The sequence below is a fragment of the Carcharodon carcharias genome, chromosome 7 (genome assembly GCF_017639515.1).
Source record: "Carcharodon carcharias isolate sCarCar2 chromosome 7, sCarCar2.pri, whole genome shotgun sequence".
NCBI lineage: Eukaryota > Metazoa > Chordata > Chondrichthyes > Lamniformes > Lamnidae > Carcharodon > Carcharodon carcharias.
The window spans coordinates 138,335,079-138,356,955 of record NC_054473.1 but is presented as its reverse complement, the minus strand read 5'-3'; the positions used below and the strand labels follow the sequence as shown (position 1 = coordinate 138,356,955).

Genomic DNA, 21,877 nt, shown 5'->3' with positions numbered 1-21,877 from the left:
CTGAACTCATCCCAGGCATGACCCTCTCAGATTAACTTACATACAACTTGCAACCCCAACTGCTCATTTTATCGTAGGTTTGGTGAACTCACATTTTTCATTCATTGTTAGGCCTGCATCTTATCCTGCAAGACTTTCAGGACTACTCTACCTCTACAATCATGCTTTTCTCTTGTGGAGCCATGTACAGATACATTGTCCATATGGCATATTACTCTTTTTGTACCTTTTAAAGTTTGAGATATTGTTCTCTAAAAAATTTCAGGAATGGATGCAATTCTGAATGGTAATCTGTTAAAGTAATAATTACTGAATTGCGTTATAAAAGTGGTCAGCAATCTGGATTCTTTGTGCAGAGGCAACAATCCACTGTTTGCACCTAATTTGGTAAGTAGAATACTTTTGGCTAGTTTGGCAAGACTGTCATCCACTGAGGCCATTGAGTGGATCTCACATTCCCCTGATTTGTTTAGTTGATTTAAATTCACGCAGATTCTAATTGAGCCATTTGGCTTTGAGACCATGACCATTCCTGAACACCATTTTGTTGGCATGGTGACTGGTGATATAACTCCTTGCTGTGGCATGTTCTCAATTTCACCCCAAGAGTGGGCGAGAAATTTTCCTCAGTGTGAAGAGACAAATTGGTTTAGCATCAGCTCTTATAATAATATGATACTTGGTGTTCAGTTTTCCCAAACCTGTAAATAATCTTGGAAGTTCATTCCTGAATATATTGCAGTAATGTTCATCTGCGACATCATCAATTTTATATATTAGCTTCAATTTTAAGCATGCCTTCCTGCTTAGTAAAGAAGTTTCTTTATTTTAGATGACATACAGAGGTTCAATGATTTCTCTATCTTTGCACTTCAATTTTGCTATATATTACCTATGACTTTCAATGTAGTCCCAGCTGGATCCTGTAACTTGATAGTTGAAGGCTGTAATGTAATGTGCTTAAGCCATTTTACTTCATCAGGCAAGACAGAAACCCCTGCCCATGTCTAAGTTAAACTTTGTGGGGTGGGCATCCAGTTCAAGTTCAATACTCCGGTATTTATTTTCCACTTCATTTACTTCCCCAAGGAAAATTATTTCCTTTCTCTGCGGTTCTTCCACTTCTTGTATGTGGTTTGGCATCTTTTGTTGTCAATGTTTTAGATTGGAAGACAGTTTTAAACGTCCTATTTTTCCACAGTTGTGGCACTCTGCTCCCCCTTGCTGGGCATTCTACCAGCTTGTGTAGGTTTTTTCCACCACACCAAGAGCATTTCAAAATGGCGGTTGGTGTGCTTTCCCCCGTTTTTGCGGACTTCTGCTTTGGTGTGTTTTCCCTCTTATACCCTACATACTGAATGGCCTATCTCATTCCTTTCCATGGAATCTTGCCTTCTCCTCGAACAAACATTCTATTTTGTTTTCTGAACTCAGTTTGTTTTGCAATTTGTATCCTGCCTAACTAGAGTTAAATCCTCTCTTGTATGCAAGAGACCTGATAGAGTTTCATCAAAGACCCCAACTACTAATCGATCATGAATCAATTCTTCCCTCAATATTCGATACTTGCAATTTCCTGCTATCCTGTATAGATCCATGCTTTCACTTGGTCTTTGCTTTTGCTTGTTAAAATTTGCCTCGTCTGTAATTAAATTTTTGTGAACACTGAAATATGAATCAAATGCTTGCAGGACTACTTCATAAGGAGTTAAAGTTTCATTAACTCCCTGCCGCACAATTACGTCGTCGGCATTAGCTCCAACTGCATAGAGTAATGTATTGACCTGATCCTTTTGTTCTTTTTCTGTGCAAACCAGAAATGATTCTATATCTGGAAAACTACTTTCTCCTGTTGTCCCAGTGCTGAGTCTGTTGTGAACCTTCAGTGCTCCGGAATGGTTCTGGGAGTGGTAGTGTGGATTCTATGCTTGTACCAAGTTGTGGAATGGTTGCTGCTTCACTGGTATTGCCTGCTGATTCTGGTCTGTGCTCATTGGTATCTGGACTCTGTGTCTCAGCTTGCATCTGCTGCACCCATGATTCTCAGGCTTTTTGGTGAATTTTGAATCTGTTTCTTTCATCCTTCTTTTACAGATCTCTTGACTTGCCAGGTCTGTAGCTGCTTCTTCGAGGTTTTTCTGGGTCTTTTACTCATTGTCTACAGTCACCACATTTCGTCTTTTTTTCCGGGGTTCTTTGGGGTTTGACTATTCTCCCAGAGTAAGCTGCTCAAGGCTGTAGTTTGTTAAAACCATTACGTTTTATTTATAGCTACTATATACATATTAGGACCTCTGCATGAGGTTGGAACTTCTCCTTCCTCCAGAACTCTATTATTCCATCATACGGTGTTACACCATCATTACATCAGCATCATGTGCTTCTGATGTTAACCCTTTCCTCTACAGGGAGTGATATATTAGCATGACTAATATATAAGGAGTTGGGATAAATGGGTCATTTTCAGGATAGTAAACTGTAACTAGTGGAGTGCCACATGGATTAGTGTTGGGGCCTCAACTATTTACGATCTATATTAATATCTTGGGTGAAGGGACAGAGGTTATGGTAGCCAAATTTGTTGATGATACAAAGATAGGTAGGAAAGCAAGTTGTGAGGAAGATACAAAGAGTCTGCAAAGGGATATAGATAGGTTAAGTAAGGGAGCAAAAATATGGCAGATGGAGTATAATGTGGGAAAATGTGAACTTTGACAGGAAGAATAGAAAAGCAGAATATTATTCAAATGGGGTGAGATTGCAGAATGCTGCAGTACAGAGGGATCTGGGTGTCCTTGTACATGAATCATAAAACATTACCATGTAAGTACAGCAAGTAGTTAGGAATACAAAAATAATGTTGGCCTTTATTGCAAGGGAGATGGAGTATAAAAGTAGGGAAGTCTTGTTACAACTGTACAGCGTTTGGTGAGAACACACCTTGAGCACTGTGTACAATTTTGGTAATCTTACTTAAAGAGAGGCATGCTTGTATTAGAAGCAGATCATAGAAGGTTCACTAGGCTAAATCTTGGGATGAGGGGTTTGTCTTATGAGGAAAGGTTGAGCAGGTTGGGCCTATACTCACTGGAGAAGGATAAGAGGTGATCCTATTGAAACATGTAAGATTCTGAAGGGGCTTTATGGAGTAGATGCTGAGAGGATGTTTCCCTTTATGGGAGAACCTAGAAGTAGGGGCACAGGTTTAAAATAAAGGGTCTCACATTTAAGATGAAAATGAGGAGGGGTTTCTTCTTTCAGAAGGTTATTAGTTTTTGAAATTCTTTTCCTCAGGGAGCAGTGGAGGCTGGGTCATTGAATACATTCAAGGCTGAATTGGGCATATTTTTGATTGACAAGGGAGTCAAGGTTATGGTTGGCAGGCAGGAAAGTGGAGTGAAGGCAAGAATCAGATCAGCCATTGAATGATCATCAGAATCATTATTGAATGGTGGAGCAGACTCGAGGGGATAAATGTCCTGCTCCTGCTCCTATTTTTTTCCTAATGTTATTGTGTGCAGTTCTGGTCACCACATTACAGGAAGAACGTAATAGCTCTGGAGAGAGTGCAGAGGAGGTTTACAAGAATGTTGCCAGGGTTAGAGAAGTGTAGCTACGAGGAGAGATTGGATAGGTTGGAGTTATTTTCCTTAGAACAAAGAAGGCTAAGAGGTGACTTGATTGAGGTGTACAAAATTATGAGGGGAATAGAGTGGACAGGATAAAATGTTTCCCTTGGTGGAGAATTCTAGAACCAGGGGACATAGATTCAAAATAAGTGGCAGAAGGTGTAGGGGGGACATGAGGAAGAACTTTTTAACGCAGAGGATAGTGGGTGTCTGGAATTCGCTGCCCAAGTTGGTGGTAGAGGCAGAAACTCTAAACTCTTTTAAAAAGTACCTGGATCTGCACCTTAAGTGCTCTAAGCTGCAGGGCTATGGGCCAGGTGCAGGAAGGTGGGATTAGAAAGGGCAGCTGGCATGGACAAGATGGGCCAAATGGCTTCCTTCTGTGCTGTAACTTTTCTATGGTTCTATGTCCTTATGAGGCTAGTTTTAGGTTTCTCTAACAAAGGGCCAACACAGACTACATGGTTTGAATGCCTCCCTTGAGCTGAAATCAGTGACGGCGGCAGTGACCCCACACTGGTGGCAACCTGCCGTGGCCATTTCGGGAGTCTCGATGGGATTCAATCAGGCAGTTTACAGGGACTGCAGCAGGCCCCAGTGCAGCAGCCTTAAAGGATGCCCTTTAAGGCAGGTGAGTGAGGTGGGCTCGCCAGGGTCATCAGGCAGGAGGGTGTCTTTCAGGGCACAGCTCTTGCCACTAAGGGAGTCCTCCATGGGCCACAAGGTGCCCAATCAGGAGGGAGCCCCATGAGCTCGCTGGGAGGCTGCCACGGTTTACCTGGTGGTCTTCTCCAGGTGGTGTATCTCCACTGCTGGTAGTGGGATGAGGCCCTTAATTGACTATTAATTGGTCACTTAAGAGCCTCGATTGGCTTCTAGGGGAGACAGGTCGTTCTCCATTTTCTCTGTCCCTGACTTAATTGAGGGGAGTTGGTAACTAACAGGTTCGACAACCCCTGCCTTCACTCCTGATTCTATGACACCACCTTCCCGACCCCCCACCCACAACTCGGTCTTCCAGCCTGTACCCAGGGTGGGGTGGGGGACCATGGCAGAGAATTGTATTCTGCCCCTTATGTGCCGATTTTATGGTAAACCCATATTGAGTAGTGGCTATGATATTGGTCTGGTATTCCAGGACTGATAATTCCTTGGGAATTCAAGTCCCACTATAGTAATTTGAGAATTTTAATTGAGGTACCAAAAAATCTGCAAATAACAAACAAAAACTGGATGGTGTCAGTAAGGTTCACCATGAATATCACAAATTGACATTAAAAGCCAAAGAATTCAGCAAGTTACTTTACAGAAGGAAATCTATCGGCTGGTTTCTCCCATGTGTGACCTAAGACCCACACCAGTATGGTTGACTTTTAATTGCTCTCTGAAATGATAGAAAGCTATTCAGTTGTACCAAACAAAAAGGCAAGCACCATCTTCTCAGGGCCACTCGAGATGGACAATAAATACAGGCATCCCAGCAATGCCTGAACCCTGAGAATAAATTTTAAATATTATGTAAAAGGAAATATGTTTACAAATTCATCAGAGCACCACACTGAGAAAATCTTCTGTTTTTTTTAAATATAATCCCTATTGCTTTATTCCCTCCTAAAAGAAGCAGCCTCTTATTCAAAGAAGTAAAACATCCTTTTCTAAAAAGCATTCTGAATTTAGAAGCAATAAATTTCAGTGCAGAATTGGTACAGGAAAGCCAGTCTTAACAAGTGAGTTAAAAACAGAAAATTCTGGAAAAATTCAGCAGATCACAGCATCTGTGGAGAGAGAAACAGTTAACTTTTTGAATCTGCACGAGCTGAAGCAGAGTCATACGGACTCGAAATGTTAAATTTGTTTCTCTCTCCACAGATGCTATCAGACCTGCTGTGTTTTTCCAGCATTTTCTGTTATTTCAGATTTCCAGCATCTGCAGTATTTTGCTTTTAACAAGTGAGTTACTGTTTTGATCACTATGCAAATGTGGTACTTCAGCCATTTTTCCACCTCCTTTATCGTTTGTTGCATACTGGGAGCAGAGCCGCTGGTGTATTCAAGTAGTGCTCATCAATAAGTGTTTTTATTTCTTTAATGTAGGTTGTACTTTTTTTCTCTTGCTTTTATATGCCATGCAGAAATATAAAAAATATCTTTATTCTATCTGCCTTAAGCTTTTCACACAGCTAATATAGAAATCCAGAGATGCACTTAGAATATATGTAGATATTTCTGAATGCATGCTGTGGAAACAGTGCTTTAAATGAGCATCACTATTGATAAGCTGCTGAGAAGAAAAGGCTTCAAATATAAGAAGCCCTAGCATTAATAGTCTTGATGTAAAGTACAAACTTGATGAGTGTTTCAGTGGAACCTGCAACTGGTTGAATGTTTCCCCAAAATCATTCTGTTGCTAACGGAAGACAATATTACAAATATATTTGCTAGTTTTACCTTTAGCTTAACTACTTGAAAATCTTCCATGAGTAACTGCCTCCTTACTGCCCTCAGCACTCCTCCATGTTGTGCAGCCCTTTGAAGAAGCTTGGAAAGTAACAAGGTCACAGAATGTACTCTGGGTGGGGGACTTCAATGTCCACCACCAGGAGTGGCTCTGTAGCACCACTACTGAAGGATTCAGCAAAGTCCTGAAGGACTTAGTTGCCTGTAGAAGATGGTGAGAGAAACAACACAAGGGAGAAACCTATTTGACATTGCCCTCACCAATGTACCTGCTACAGATGCATCCATCTATGACAATACTGGCAGGGCTGACCATTGCTGGTGGAGTAGAAGTCCTTTCTTAACCCTGAGGACACCCTCTATCGTGTTGTGTGGCACTATTACCGTGGTAAGTGGGATAGATTCAGAACAGTTATTGCAGTTCAAAGCTGGGCACCCATGAGGTGACATGGTCATCAGCAGAAGTAGAATTGTATCCCATCACAATCATACCCTCATGGCCCAACATATCTCTCACTCTACCAACATCATCAAGCAAGGGTATCAACCCTAGTTCAAAGAATACAGTAGGACATACCAGGACCAGCACCAGGTGTACCTAAACTAAGGTTCCAACCTTGTGAGACACAACACTGGACTGGTTGCAAGCTAAACGTAGTAGGAACGGTCGCATAGGGATAATGTTACTGGGCCAGTAATCCAGAGGCCTGGATTAGCAGAGAGGTGAGTCTGAATACCACCATGGCAACCGGGAGAATTGAAGTTCAACTAATAAAACAAAGCTGGAATAAAAAGCTAACCTCAGTAATAGGAACTTATAAAATCACTGGATTGTCATAAAAACCATCTAGTTCTGTCCTTCAGGGAAGGAAATCTGCTACCCATATCCAGTCTGGTCTACATATGACTCCAGACCCTCAGCAGGGTGGCTGACTCTTAAGTGCCCTCTGAAATGGCCTAGCAAGCCACTCGGTTGTATTAACCTGCTATGGAAAAGTCAAATAAGAATAAAACCTGATGAACCACAGGCATTAATCTGAGCATCAGATACAATAACAAAGGCACACTCTGTCCGGTCAACCCTGCAAAGTCATCCTCACTAACATCTGCGGAGTTTTGCCAAATTGGGAGAGCTGTCCTTAAGACTAGTCGGCCAACAGCCTGACAGATTCATACTCACAGAATGATGCGTTATAGCCGAGGTCCTGGACTCCTCCATCACTATCCCTGGATATGTACTGACCCACTGGCAGGACAGATTAACCAGAGGCAATGGCACCATGGTATACAGTCAGGAGGGAGTGTCCCTGAGAATTTTCAACATGAAGTCTCATGGCATCAGGTCATACATGATTAAGGAAACCTCCTGCTGATTATCAACTGCAGCCCTCTCCCAACTGATAAATCAGCACTTTTGCCCATTGGAAGGAGCGCTGAGGGTAGCAAGGGCACAGAATGTAGTCTGGATGGGGACCTTCAATGTCCATCACTAAAAGAGGCTTGGTAGCACAATTACTGACCAAATTGGGGAAGTCCTGAAGGACAAGTCTGCTAGATTGGCCTCGCAGCAGGTGGCAAGAGAACCAAAAAGAGGGAAAGGCCTCCTTGACCTCTTCCCAGCCTACCTGTCGCAGATGCATCTGTCCATGGCATTATCGAAAGGAGTGACCACTGCACAGTCCTTGTGGAGATAAAGTCCTGTCTTCACATTGAGGATACCACAGATTGTGTGTATGGCACCACCACTGTGCTAAATGGAAAAGATTCAGACCAGAGCCAGCAGCTCAAAGCTGGGCATCTAAATGGCGTGGACAATCAACAGCAGCAGAATTGTTTTCAACCACAATTTGTAACTTCATGGCCCAGCATATTGCTTATTCTACGATTATCATCAAGCCAAAGGACCAATTCTATTAGGAGAATATGCCAGGAGCAGCACCAGGCATAACTAAAAATGAGGTACCAACCTGGTGAAGATGCAACACAGGACCACAGGCATGTTAAACAGCATGCTATAGACAGAGTTAAGCAATCCCACAACCAATGGATCAGCTCGTCCAGTCATGAATGGAAGTGGACAATTTAATAACTAACCAAGGACAAGGCTCCACAAATATCCCCATCCTTAACGAGAGGGGACCCAACACAACAGCGCAAGAGACAAGATTGAGGCATTTTCAACCATCTTCAGCCTGAAGTGCCGAGTGGATGAGTCATCTTGGCCTTCTCCTGAGGTCCCTAGCATCACAGATGCCAGTCTTCAGCCAATTCAATTTACTCCAGTAGATATCAAGAAATGGCTGAACACAGAAAAGGCCAAGGGCCCCGACAACATTCTGGCAGTAGTACTGAAGACTTGTGCTCCATAACTAGCTGCCCCCTTAGCCAGTACAGCTACAACACTGGCGTGTACCTGACAATGCGGAAAGATGCCCAGGTATATTCTCTTCAGAAAAAGCAGGACAAATCCATCTCAGCCAATTACTGCCCCATCAGTCTATTCTCAATCATCAGCAAAGTGATGGAAGGTGTCGTCAACAGTGCTATTAAGCAGCACTTACGCAACAATTACTTGCTCACCAATGCTCAATTTGGGGTCCGCCAGTGTCACTCGGCACTCCTGACCACATTACAGCCTTTGTCCAAACATGGGCAAGACAGCTGAACCCCAGAGATGAGGTGAGAGCGATTGTCTTTGGCATCAAGGCAGCATTTGACTGAATGTGACATCAAGGAACCCAAGCAAAATTGAAGTCAGTGGGAATCGGGGGAGGTGGGGGGAGCTCTCCAATGGTTGGAGTCATAGCTAGTACAAAGGAGAATCGTTGTGGTTGTTGGAAGCCAATCATCTCAGCCCCAAGACACTGTTGCAGGAGTTCCTCAGGGTAGTGTCCTAGGACCAGACATCTTCAGCTGCTTCAATGATCTTCCCTCCATTATAAGGTCAGAAATGGGTTATGTTTATTGAAGATTGCAGTGTTCAGTCCAATTTTAACTCCTTGGATAATAAAGCAGTTCGTGCCCATATGCAGCATTGACTAGAAATATACCTGATCCAGCTATATAAATATTGTGGCTTAAAAAGCATCTTAGAAGTTGGGCATTCTGTAGTGGGTAACACTCTTCCTAGGTCTCCAAAGCCTGTCCACCATTTACAAGGCATAAGTCAGGAATCTGATGGAATATTCTCCACTTGTCCGGATGTGTACAACTCCAGCAACATTCAAGAAGCTTGGCACCATCTAGGACATCCGCCGATGCTGCCAGACCTGCTGAGTTTTTCCAGGTAATTCTGTTTTTGTTTTTGTTTTGGATTTCCAGCATCCGCAGTTTTTTTGTTTTTATCTGTGTTTAATTGACTGCCACTGCTCTTCAAGAAATGTCTACCTCCTTGAAGAAGTTCTGTTCTTGTCTGCGACAAGATTTCCGTTCCTCTCTTTTGCCCTGCTCACCTTCCTTGCTTTCCATTTCCCTCCTGGTGTTTGATGATCTGCTTCTATCACTGCTTGTTTGTCCCTACAACCACACCCCCACTCCACCGCTCTCTCTCTCTCTCTCTCTCTTCCCCCCCCACACACACACCTTAAACCAGCTTATATTTCAACTCTTTCTTGGACCCGAACTCAAGTTCTGTCGAAGGGTCATGAGGACTCGAAACGTCAACTCTTTTCTTCTCCGCCGATGCTGCCAGACCTGCTGAGTTTTTCCAGGTAATTCTGTTTTTGTTTTGGATTTCCAGCATCCGCAGTTTTTTTGTTTTTATCTCTGTGTTTAATTGACTGCCACTGCTCTTCAAGAAATGCCTACCTCCTTGAAGAAGTTCTGTTCTTTTCTGCGACAAGATTTCCGTTCCTCTCTTTTGCCCTGCTCACCTTCCTTGCTTTCCATTTCCCTCCTGGTGTTTGATGATCTGCTTCTATCACTGCTTGTTTGTCCCTACAACCACACCCCCACTCCACCTCTCTCTCTCTCTCTCCACCACCCACACACACACCTTAAACCAGCTAATATTTCAACTTTTTCTTGGACTCGAACTCAAGTTCTGTCAAAGGGTCATGAGGACTCGAAACGTCAACTCTTTTCTTCTCTGCCGATGCTGCCAGACCTGCTGAGTTTTTCCAGGTAATTCTGTTTTTGTTTTTGTCTTGGATTTCCAGCATCCGCAGTTTTTTTGTTTTTATCTCTGTGTTTAATTGACTGCCACTGCTCTTCAAGAAATGTCTACCTCCTTGAAGAAGTTCTGTTCTTTTCTGCGACAAGATTTCCGTTCCTCTCTTTTGCCCTGCTCACCTTCCTTGCTTTCCATTTCCCTCCTGGTGTTTGATGATCTGCTTCTATCACTGCTTGTTTGTCCCTACAACCACACCCCCACTCTACCTCTCTCTCTCTCTCTCTCTGCCCCCCACACACACACCTTAAACCAGCTTATATTTCAACTCTTTCTTGGACTCGAACTCAAGTTCTGTCGAAGGGTCATGAGGACTCGAAACGTCAACTCTTTTCTTCTCCGCCGATGCTGCCAGACCTGCTGAGTTTTTCCAGGTAATTCTGTTTTTGTTTTTGTTTAGGACAAAGCAGCCCACTTAACTGGTACACCATTTATCTCTCTAAACATTCACAGCCTCCACCACCTGCGCATAGTGGTAGCATTGCATATCATCTATAAGATACACTGCAGCAACTTGCCCAGGCTTCCCAACAGCACCTTTCAAACCCATGACCTCCACCATCTAGAAGGACAAGGGAGCAGATACATGGTTACATCATCACCTGTAAGGTCCTCTTCAATTCACACACCATCATTATACTCCCTTCGTTGTTGCTGAGTCAAAATCCTGAACCCTAACCCTACCTAACAGCACAGTGAGTGTACTTACATGACAAGACCTGAAACAGTTAAAAGATGGTGGCTAACCATGACCTTCTCAAGGGCAATTAAGGATGGGCAACATATGCTGACATTGCCAGAGATGTGCACATTCCACAAATGAATTAAAAAAATACTGGCCAGAACTGATTTTATTACTGTCTTTACTACATCATGCACTATGTAATATAAAAAATTTCATCACCAACCATTAACTCATTCCAGAGAACAATGTCTTCAATGATTTATGTCAAATAGCAATAAAATAAAAAGGTATAGCTTTCTGAGATCACAAAGATAAAACTATTGTCTTTCACTGTGCTCACTGATTGACTAACTAATGAGTAATGTTTGTTGATATTAATGCATCAGTGGCACAAGAGTATAATAAAACAGTCACTAGGGAAGAGTTCCTTGGTTCCCTATTTGCAGCAAAATTGTAGATACGTATGAAAATAGTGAACAAGAACAATCTTCCTCCATTGTATGTGGGTTTTCTGCTGACTGTGTTAGCTTTGCCTTTGAAGGAACTTTAACTTAGATCTTCAAATACTGACATTTGTAATGCAAGTTTCTTGTAGCCAATGGCCACGTAAAGGTAAACCTACTAGATTTTCTTTTAGACTGATGGCAAGGAAGACCCATCTTTTAGTGAACCTTCTTGGCTGCTGATGCTCCTTCTTCTTCTTGAGTTCGCTGCCCAAAGGCAGGTTCGGCTCAGCACTACGACCTCCACCATGGATAGGGCAAGGAGTCAGGTCCCAAATCCAGCCCAACTGGAACAGGATCAAATCCCGGTGCTGTTTGGCACCAATGGTGCCTCACACTGGCCATCCTTCCTTCTGAGCCAACCTGCTCCCCAAGGAATCAGTTGCTGTGGCAGCATACACTTTTACATTCATGTTGAAGCCTGAAGCTATGGATTAGTGATGGTAGAGGCTCCAATTTCTTTTCATCACATGGCTGACCAGGAATCTCTCCCACTCTTACCGCCTGCCATTGGTGTATGTTGGAAGGATTTACAAGTTGATGCGCAAACTGTTTGGCTGCATTATGAATGCATCTTCCTTGGCTATCAAGTTCTGGAGTGATACTTGAACCCAGTGCTAATGGTGCAGAGGTAGGAATGCTATCCATTGCACCACAAGACCGCCTTGATGTTCCTACTGGGACTAATAAATGTACTGCTGCAGTGGCACTGCTGCATTTTGGTGGTGAGGTCTTCACATGTATCTTTATACAATCATAGGAACGTAGGACTTAGGAGCAGGAGTAAGTCATTCGGCCTTTGAGCAGCTCCACCATTCAATAAGATCACGGCTGATCTGGTTGTGGTCTCAACTTCACCTTTCTGACTACCTGCATAAACCTTGACTCCCTTGTCAATCAAAAGTTTAATATCTCAACCTTAAATAAATTCCATGACCCAGTCTCTACTACTTTCTGGGGAAGAAAATTCCACATACTAACCATTAATGAACCTCTGAGAAAAAAAAAATGCTCCTCATCTCCATCACTTAATCTTAAACTGTACCCCTAGTTCTAGTCTCCCCCACAAGAGGAAACACCCTCCTGGTATGGTATTTGCAAGGAAGAATACAAAAGACTAGTATGCAGGTATAGCAAGTAATTAGGAAAGCTAAAAGAATGTTATCATTTATTGCAAAGGGAATTGAATACAAAAGTAGGGAGATTAGGCTTTAGTTGTACAGGACACTGGTAAGACCACATCTGGAGTACTGTGCACAATATTGATCTCCTTATTTAAGAAAAGATGTAAATGGGTTAGAAGCAGTTCAGAGAAGGTTTACTAGGCTAATACCAGGAATGGGGAGATTGTTTTACGAGGAAAGGTTGGACAAGTTAGGCTTGTATCCATTGGAGTTTAGAAGAGTAAGAGGTGACTTGATCGAAACCTTTAAGGTCCTGAGGGGTCTTGACAGAGTGGATGTGGAGAGGATGTTTCCTTTGTGCGAGAATCTACAACTAGGGGGGTCACGTTTTAAAATTAAGGGGTCACTCATTTAAGGAGGAGAAATTTTTTCTCTGAGGGTTGAGAGCCTTTGTAACTCTCTTCCTCAAAAGGCTGGGTCTTTGAATATTTTTAAGGCAGAGCGAGACAGATTCTTCATTTACAAGGGGGTGAAAGGTTAAAGGGGGTAGGTGGGAGATTACAATCAGATCAGCCATGATCATTGAACGGCAAAGCAAGCTTGAAGGTCAGAGTGGCCTACTCCTGCGCCTTGTTCGTATGTTCATATGGTACCTACCTATCAATTCTGCTCAGGATCTTAAATGTTTCAATAAGGTCACCTCTCATTCTTCTAAACTTCAGTGGGTATAGGCCCAACCTGTTCAACCATTCTTCATTAGATAAACCCTACATCCCAAGAATGAGTCGAATGAACCTTCTCTGAATTGCTTCTAATGCAATTATATCCTTTTTCAAACAAGGGAACCAAAATTGTACACAATGCTCCAGATGTGGCCTCTCCAAGGCCCTGTACAACTGCAGTAAAACTTTCCTACTTTTATATTCCATTCCCCTTGTAATAAACACAAAGTCATGATGTCACTTCTACAGGCACTACCCAAAGTGTGTCAGCCAGTCTCATGTATACACAACATATTGAACAGACCCAGATGCAACTGATTTACAGGACAATTGGCCACAAATTACAAATCTAAATATGGACAGCAGCTCAGTTAGCTTGTTTTCCAGAGACCTAAGATGCATCATAAAAAATAACACTGTGCCTTCATAAATAACAACCTCACTGTTTAGCAATGGGAACTACTAACTTAGTCTAGGAATTCTGTTTCTTTTAAGGCATCCTGGGAGTGATAGAGCCAGAAATTGGGAACATGTCTTTGCCAAGTGTCCACATCTTAATGCTTGCCAATTTAATTTCTGACCATGGGGGTTTTCTTTCACCTGTCTTCCTCAGTCCCAATGCCAGTATTTGGGGGCTGTTTGTAGGCTTCCCAGAAATCAAACCAATTACACCATTATAGGCAGTGGCAGATAGGCAACAGGAAACAGGTGGACATGTCATGCTGGGCCACATGTGGATTCCATTAAACAACAAAGGATTACCCGTGGGAACTACCCCTGGAAAATCTCTAGCATCTTTGCTCTAATTGGTTGTGTCTTTCCATTGGGCAGCAAGGTGCCATTTCCTCCAAAATCTTGCCTATTCTGCACTGGTGCTCATTCCTAATATGTATGTGACTCCATCCCTTGGATTTGCAGCTGGGTGATGCCAGAAACAAATTGAAGTGAAATTCCTTCCTAATATGCATCCAATGGCACAATGACACTGAAATGTCTTTGCTTTCAAGTCCATCCCCTAACCCTCTGATTTCTTTTGCTTCTTTTAGGTAAAAGATATATTTGCTAAAGGCCTGAATTTAATTACAATTTCAGCCAGGTTTTGGACAGAAATGAACTGTGCACCTATTGTGCTAAGGGTAAATGCAATGCATGCATTTTCAGCATCAGCTGACAGCAATGGAAATGTTTCACTTTGCAGCCTGCAGCCTGAAAGCCTTTGAGGAGTGATTGTTGGAGTTACAGAACAGCTCTTAAAGTGCTTATTTTTGCTTTGCATTTGGATGGAACTAACCTTGTCTTTGACAGCATAGGGCCAATAAGATTACTTGGATATTTCTGTTTCTATTCAGAGGTTCCCCTACAAGATACTTAAATCCAATGTCAAAAAATGTAATAGGCCATGTAAACTGTATGAAGAGCTCAATGAGGAGCTTTGTGTGAGAAGAGAATGCTTCACCAAAGGGGGAGGGGAGCTGTGCCAGCTACTACATGAAGACCTGAAGGAAGATTATTTGCCAGGACAGCTATGCCTACAGCTGTCGAAGTGATGACTGAACTTTAATTTTACAGGTTTCAAGCAGCCATGGAGCATGGTTAGAAGAGTCATATGGACTCAAAATGTTAACTCTGTTTCTCTCCACACAAATGCTGCCAGACCTGCTGAGTTTTTCTAGCATTTCCTGTTTGTATTTCAGATTTCCAGCATTTGCAGTATTTTGCTTTTATTATTATGGGTATCTGTGCACTAGGGTGCTGTCCAGGGATATATTTGTCATGCTCCTGACACATGATATGGGAAAGCTGGAGAATCATCCAGTTTAGCATAAAATTGTTTTGCCTATCATGCTGTTATCATGTTGGGTTTCCCCAAAGTGTAGGGTACAATAGATAGCTTGTTGGCAGCATGCTAGTTCCTACATTTAACTCCTTCAACTTTTTAAAATGGAAAGAGGCGCCACTTGCTTTTACAACAGAAAATAAATCCTTCAGGTCAATGTTAGATTTCCTAGAGGTTGCCATGATGCATTCATCCTCAGGAATTTTGCTGTCCCTGAGCATTTCAACGTTGATCCGTAAGTGAATAGGTGACTTGTTGATGATAAGGAATGTCCCTTGCTATGGGTAATGCCCCGCTAAGAGTTGCAAGAGCAGCAGTTGAGAAGTGCTACAAGATACAAGCTTTTACCAGAGCTGTCACACAGAGAACTTTAAGTTCTCTTTTATTGCAAGGATTTCAGAAGCAAACTTAATCTGGAGGGCAGATTTGGGTTTGATCCTCTCGTAACTGCAGGGATTGTGACCCAAGCAATTTATGGGTCATGATGTTTATGTTTGTAAGAGAGGATGATTCACCCCTTTGTTAGCTAATAAACAATGTGCCAAATGAATCTGATTATCATCATTTCACAGAATAAAAATGTTTATAATTCAGTATTAATCAGCACTAAAACTTCCACTCAGATACCATTAGTTAAATTGTTTATATTCCAAAATCAGGTCGCATTTGGAAGACATGAGCTGAATAACAGGGGTGATTTAAAAGTTATAATATAATGAAGAAGTTCTGATAGTATCATAAAACAAAAGTGAAAAACTACAGTGGTTTATTAATAAAATCAAATTGAATTATATTATAAACATTTAAACAGTTGACAAGGTCTGTTATTTTAGATATGATATAAGATTTTAAGAAGAAATTATACTATATGGTTACTGTTCTCTTCTGTGTAGATTCTTATTGAAAGTGGTTTACATCACCTCTTAAAAGACAATTAGAATGCACTTGTGATGAAATAACTTACAGTAAGGAAAGGCATATTAGCAATAATTTTTGCACAGTATTCCTCAGAAATGTGTAAAGTATATGAAACAGTTTTCAGAATTGTGACTTTTTTATTTCTAAATTATCTGAATAGTTATGCCAGTATTAACTGGCAATGAGTTTATCATGGTCATTGTAATTATATTGTCTGCTATTTTAGATCTAAAATGATTTATAGATTTAGTAGGTCAATTAAAATTTTTGAAATTAGTGCTAGCAAAGTGTAACAGAACAAAATTATCAAAGATATACAGAACATATTAAACAAAACAACAGCAGCTAGAACTCTGATAATTGTGCTTCTGACTGCTATAAAAATTCCTCAAATTTTCAATGTACTCACTGTCAATGTTCTGTTCGATAATGTCCTCTTTCTTTTGGAAAAGCTCTCTCAGGTTAACATACGCAAAGCCAACATCTTCACACTCCAAGTCTTGTTCATCTTCAGGTGGATCACTGACTATTGTAAATTTTATACTAAAATAGAAGTAAATTTCATCAAGAGGTTCCCAGTGGAGAAGGTGGAAATCTGATTTCTGTCTGAAGTTCAAGACTTCAAACAAAAATCCACTTCACAAGACACATATTTTAAACTTTTTGTGTCAGACTCTAAAGGAAAACTCAATATGACACAGTTTGCAACAAATGTGCTTTGAAGGGCGAAACCTTGTGCTATCCCCTGTGGCGAGTTTGGTTGAGGAGGAGCATTTAATCAGGTGGGAAGGTGGTGGGTAGGGACCCTGCCACCCTCCCAACTTTTCCCTGCTTAAATCTGGGACAGGAAGGCCCATGGAATGGGTGCCAGTTGAGGCCCTTAAGTGGGATTGCTCACTTATGGCCTCATCCCAAGGCCATTGCTATTAATCCAGTAGCGGGCAGAAGACTCACCATGCAGGATGCACGGCAAGCTAACCCTGGGTGTGTGTCTGCTTGTGGGCTCCTCAGTTTTTGATCTGCATTAGGGAACTAGCATTGAGAAGGGGGAGGGGTTGGTTCCAGCTCAGAGCCCACCCCCCACCCCCCCTCCACCCCCCGCCTTAGCTGCCGAGCCCCCTTCCCCACAACTAGCTTTCCAACATCACTTCCTTGTGCCTGGGTCCCTCCTTGATCAGAGGCCTTGGGTGGGCATTGTACCGGGAGCAGCCACCCCATCCCCAGTAGCACTGCTGTTCAATAAAGCTATTGGCCTTCGATTGGCCAGCAGTTCTCAGTGGGTGAGCCTTTTGTCCCCCCCCAGGCTCCTTGATCCCGAGGAAAGGCTCACCGCTGGCCTGACAAGTGCCTGAGTGGCAAAAGATGTGGTGGCCTTCCTGATAAAAGGTGATGCAGGGCTCTCGCCGGCTCTGTCCTTGATGGCAAGACCCTGGTCGTCTCCACAAGGTTTTGCCTATAGTTTCAGCGTGTATCAAAAGATTTCACACCCAGTAAGTTGGTTGTGGAATATTAATGGACAGACCCACCAAATTAGACTACAATGCAGTCTGACAGGTGCAGTGCACTTCGGAGCTGTTTATCTGTCCTGAACTGGAGCCAGAGTGCAAGAAAATTGACCCCATTGCTTATCAAGATTAATCCTATTTCTAAACTGAAAATTTAGTGAACATTTGTAAATATAGAATATAAGTAGATATGAGGGAGTGATTTATTTGTTGAATATTAATTTATTTTTTACTTTAATTCCATGAAAAGAATAGTATTCACTTATGCTGTTAAAAAGAATAAATAGCATGCTGCACTGCTCTTTCAGTACCAGATAATATAAAGCACTTTCAGATGATGCACAGAAGTTCTGACTATTGTAGTACAAACGTGTACATTCAGTTAAAACCAGTGTGACACAGCCACTATTAATATTTACCTCTCGAGGTTTAATTCTAGTTCCTGGAGCACTGACCAAAGGAACTGCCTCCTCTGCTGGTTATTTTCTTGATCCACATAGATCACTGTCAAGAAAACACATACCCAGTTATTTGATGCAAACTGACATCAACTCTTACATTGCATTTAGAAAAGAATATAAAAACAGGCCTCAATTTCTTTGCCTTTATGTTTACCCAGCAAGAGATAGCAAGCTGAAAGGTATAGTAGTATTAAATCTAAGGTCATGTGATCGCATGTCACATTGGTGGCAGTTTTATATGCACTCTGTCAAAAAATGATACAGGCAATGTTTGACTGTGCCACATAACTGTCACTTTCTGTTAATGGCACTGGCAGTGTCAATTGGAAAAGCAGGCACCATTTATTGCCGTATATTTAAGGGGATTTACTGCATGTTCTTTCACCCATGGAGCTGGTGATAATGATAATATATGGCAGTGTAGTTGTCCTTCCTGACATTGCAAGTAATTTAATCCTCCACATCTGCCACAACTCTGCTTTGACAGAGGTGTAGCATTATCTACTAACTAAAACATACAGCATGGCATTTTGTCAGAACTAGGAACTATTCAGTTCTCAAATACCGACCCATATTGCCATAAACTTACGGTTTGGCTTTTATTTAAATTCTATTTACTACCTATACTTGACATTAAAATCTAAATGTGAGACAGCCTGCCAGACTGACATTAAGTTTAGAGAGAAGGAAACAGAATAAAAACAGAATTTTGTAGGGACATCACTAAGTCAGGATTATTGGACAAATATGCTTTTATATGGTTTATTACCATCATAATTTGGTCATCTTATTTTAGAATAATGTTGACAATAACCAATTATTAGAGGCAGAGCTTTATTTTCCTGTGTGCCATAACACCACTTTGACAATACAATGAACTCACTTCCAAAAATGTGTGTCTTCAGTAGCTGAAGATGCTGAATCTCAGGACAAAGTACACATGCTTTTTTTTGTAGTTGTATTTTGTTCTGTTTTCTCTGTTCTCTAAATGTTCCCGATAGGAAAATAGGAAACTTTGTGATAATGATTTTGGCAATAAAATACAACTATGACTGCTTAAAGACTGTGGGCTAAAAACACCAATTCAGCTAATTTTTAGGGAACGATACTGATCCAAGTTTCCAATAATACTTGGTCTGGACCCTATTGTTGAGCTAGGCTTTAGTACCATCCGCAAACGTAATTTTGTATATTAAAAATTATCCTTTATAAAACATTTATAGTTCATTGATGCATTATGTTGCATCTCAAATCAGTACTGATAATTCTTAACAACACTGATGGTTTTAGTCATGTCTTAGATGTTTTGTATTACATAGCATTTCTATTGCATTCTCAAAGAATCAAGGTAGAGTTTGCATTTGTAATATTTAAACTGACTAAGTTCAACCACGTCTAAACATAGCATAAGTACTTGTGGGGCTTAGTTGTCACATACAGATGTTTAAAGCACTTATGTTACATTTCTATATGCATTATTTTCACATAGACATAACCGATTTATTTTAACTTCACTAATTTGACTGTTCACTAAACATTGCAATTGTCAGATACTGACTACCAATCATTTCAAATCCTCTAAGAACTGTATACATAAAATACTTCTTTCTAATACAAAATGCAAAACTATCTCCAATTATTTTGCCAAATGATTGGAGCATGATAAAGTAATCTGGGATAACTTGCATACTAATTCTCCTTCCGTATGGTGGTATCTTACTATCTCATCCTGATCATATGGTTGAAATGGCAGCAAATATACAGTTACAACTATGTCTGTTTTGCAGTACTCATTTAATAATGGATCCAGTGAAGTTGGCCATGGATGATTCAAATGAAGAAGAACCTGTAAAAGAGTGCAGCTGAATCTTCATCAGTAGTCTAAAATTTTTGATTTAAAGAAACATGTACATACATTTTTTTCCCCACAGGCAGCTTATTGATTGCCTTCCTCTTTCCACTGTGACGGCCTCCTGAGGCCTGATGCCGCAAGTGTTCACCTGCTTCCTATGTTCAAGTTCACATGGGGCTGGAAATTTAGCCAAGGTTAGGGGGCATTTCTGTAGAAGGCAGAAATCCCTGTCTCCTATTCAGAAATATCTCCAAACTGAAAATCCAGGCCAAGATGTCCCGCAAAGGCTGAGCTTTTGAAAACTAGTGACACTTTAGTTTATTTGATCAAGGTGTTTATAGGTTTGGAAGTTTACTAAAACTGTACACAAGGAACAAGGGGTGAGAAATTGGGCTTCTCATAATGCCTTTATGAGTGTCTTAGAGATCTAAGATAACGTTCATGGCATGCAAACACACTTGTGGGGCCAATTGGACCAGACACCATATTGGTGAGGGTATTAGCATGCATGCAGTGAACGTCCACTGGAAGAATGCAGGGTCGGTGGATCATGACATCAGTCAGAGTACAACCCTGCCTGTATCACTGTAGAGGAGCCCTGCAGTACTCATCAGAGCTCATGTCAAGATTTGTGGTGTTGCCTCGTTAATGTCTTTCTTCCCATTTATACACATTGTCATGAGGCTATGCCCCTTTATTTTTGAAATAAGCTTTTTCAAGTTTCAACTGTCCAGAAATTTTGTAATTTGAACTGAGACAGAGCGAACTGCTTAAAAATGCAAGGCCACGGTCCAAGGAGAAGGTGAGAAACAAATAAATTACCCTCAGGGGAATGGGAAGGGAGGAACATTTCCTATAATCCAGGCACCCATCAAAACTCCTAACTGTCTAAGAAAGAGACATTAAAATGTAAAGTAATGGTGACTGAAACAATGGTTGCCACAGCCAGGCACATCCAAAACCTCTTAGAAATACACAATGGGTGAAATATTTCAAGGCAAGGCTGCCCAGCCACTACAGAGAGATTACAAGTGACATAGGCGATGTCAAGAAAGTCTTCAGCAGAGGAAACAGGCTGAAGACTGTTCTCTCCCCCTCTCTCTCTTTTGGAATAAGTGTGTTGCCTGGTTTGAGAAGCCATCTCTAACAGAAACCTAGCAGCAAATTGAGATCTCGTAATAATTGCAACATCTTCTAACGCTGACTGCATCCAAGAAATCAGCTAAGCCAAATTAACCGCAGCGTTAAAAATCTACACATCAAGGAAAATCAAAGGACACGTAACTGTATATTCTTTTACCTTTTTAATTAGACTTTAACTCCCCTTATTTCTGATACCTGTGTGTGTATGCCTGAATGATTGCATGAGGGTTGAATACTTGACATGTTTTTATTATTTTTCTCCGGTCTAGTGCTTAATAAATTTGCTCTTTCTTTGACTCAAGGAAACCTTGTTTGATTGTCTCCTTATTGTTCACTGCACAAATAGTTAAATACATCTGGATTCAGAAAAGGCATATCCTCATGAAAAAGAAACTTAAACTTTTGTTGTGACCACCTGAGGAAGTTGAATGGAGGGAGCCAGTTCACCCCTTTTCGCCTGGTAGTAACAATATATGCTGAGGAGTAGGAGCATCAGGAGGAGCAGGTGTAGGAGGAGGAGGATAAGGGGAAGTGGAAGACGAAAGAAGGGGGTAACTAGGTAGCCGCTTTCTTCCTGGATTCTCTGTGCAGAACCAGTAACCAGTATGATATCAGGAACCACGACCTCAGTTCCCCATTCACCAACAGTCCCTTGCTTTGCTTTCCCTCTATCACTGACCATCGCTTGGTTACAATGCAAAAGTAAAAGCCACCACAAAATAAACTTTGCAAACAAAATTTATGAATCAAACCATGGCATGCTGCATACAAATGGCAACTAATCACCACTGTGTATTCTCTTGGTGTCTCTTCCATGTGCCTTTGCCTGGCCTATCCGCCTATGCAATGCTACTCCAATTGCTACGGCACAGC

The 21,877-nt window shown here is 41.5% G+C and overlaps 1 protein-coding gene across 5 annotated transcripts in view; it reads right to left on the bottom strand.

Moving 5' to 3' along the window:
- The window catches only part of rpgrip1l (RPGRIP1 like), a 298,740-nt gene that overhangs the window by 14,970 nt on the left and 261,893 nt on the right, over window positions 1-21,877 (bottom strand). For all 5 annotated transcript variants that reach the window (XM_041191778.1, XM_041191780.1, XM_041191779.1 and 2 more), the window contains 2 exons: window positions 17,968-18,052; window positions 16,453-16,586 (listed from right to left, as the gene is read on the bottom strand). In XM_041191778.1, the coding sequence (XP_041047712.1) occupies window positions 16,453-16,586; window positions 17,968-18,052 (219 nt within the window). The remainder of the gene's footprint in view (window positions 1-16,452; window positions 16,587-17,967; window positions 18,053-21,877) is intronic.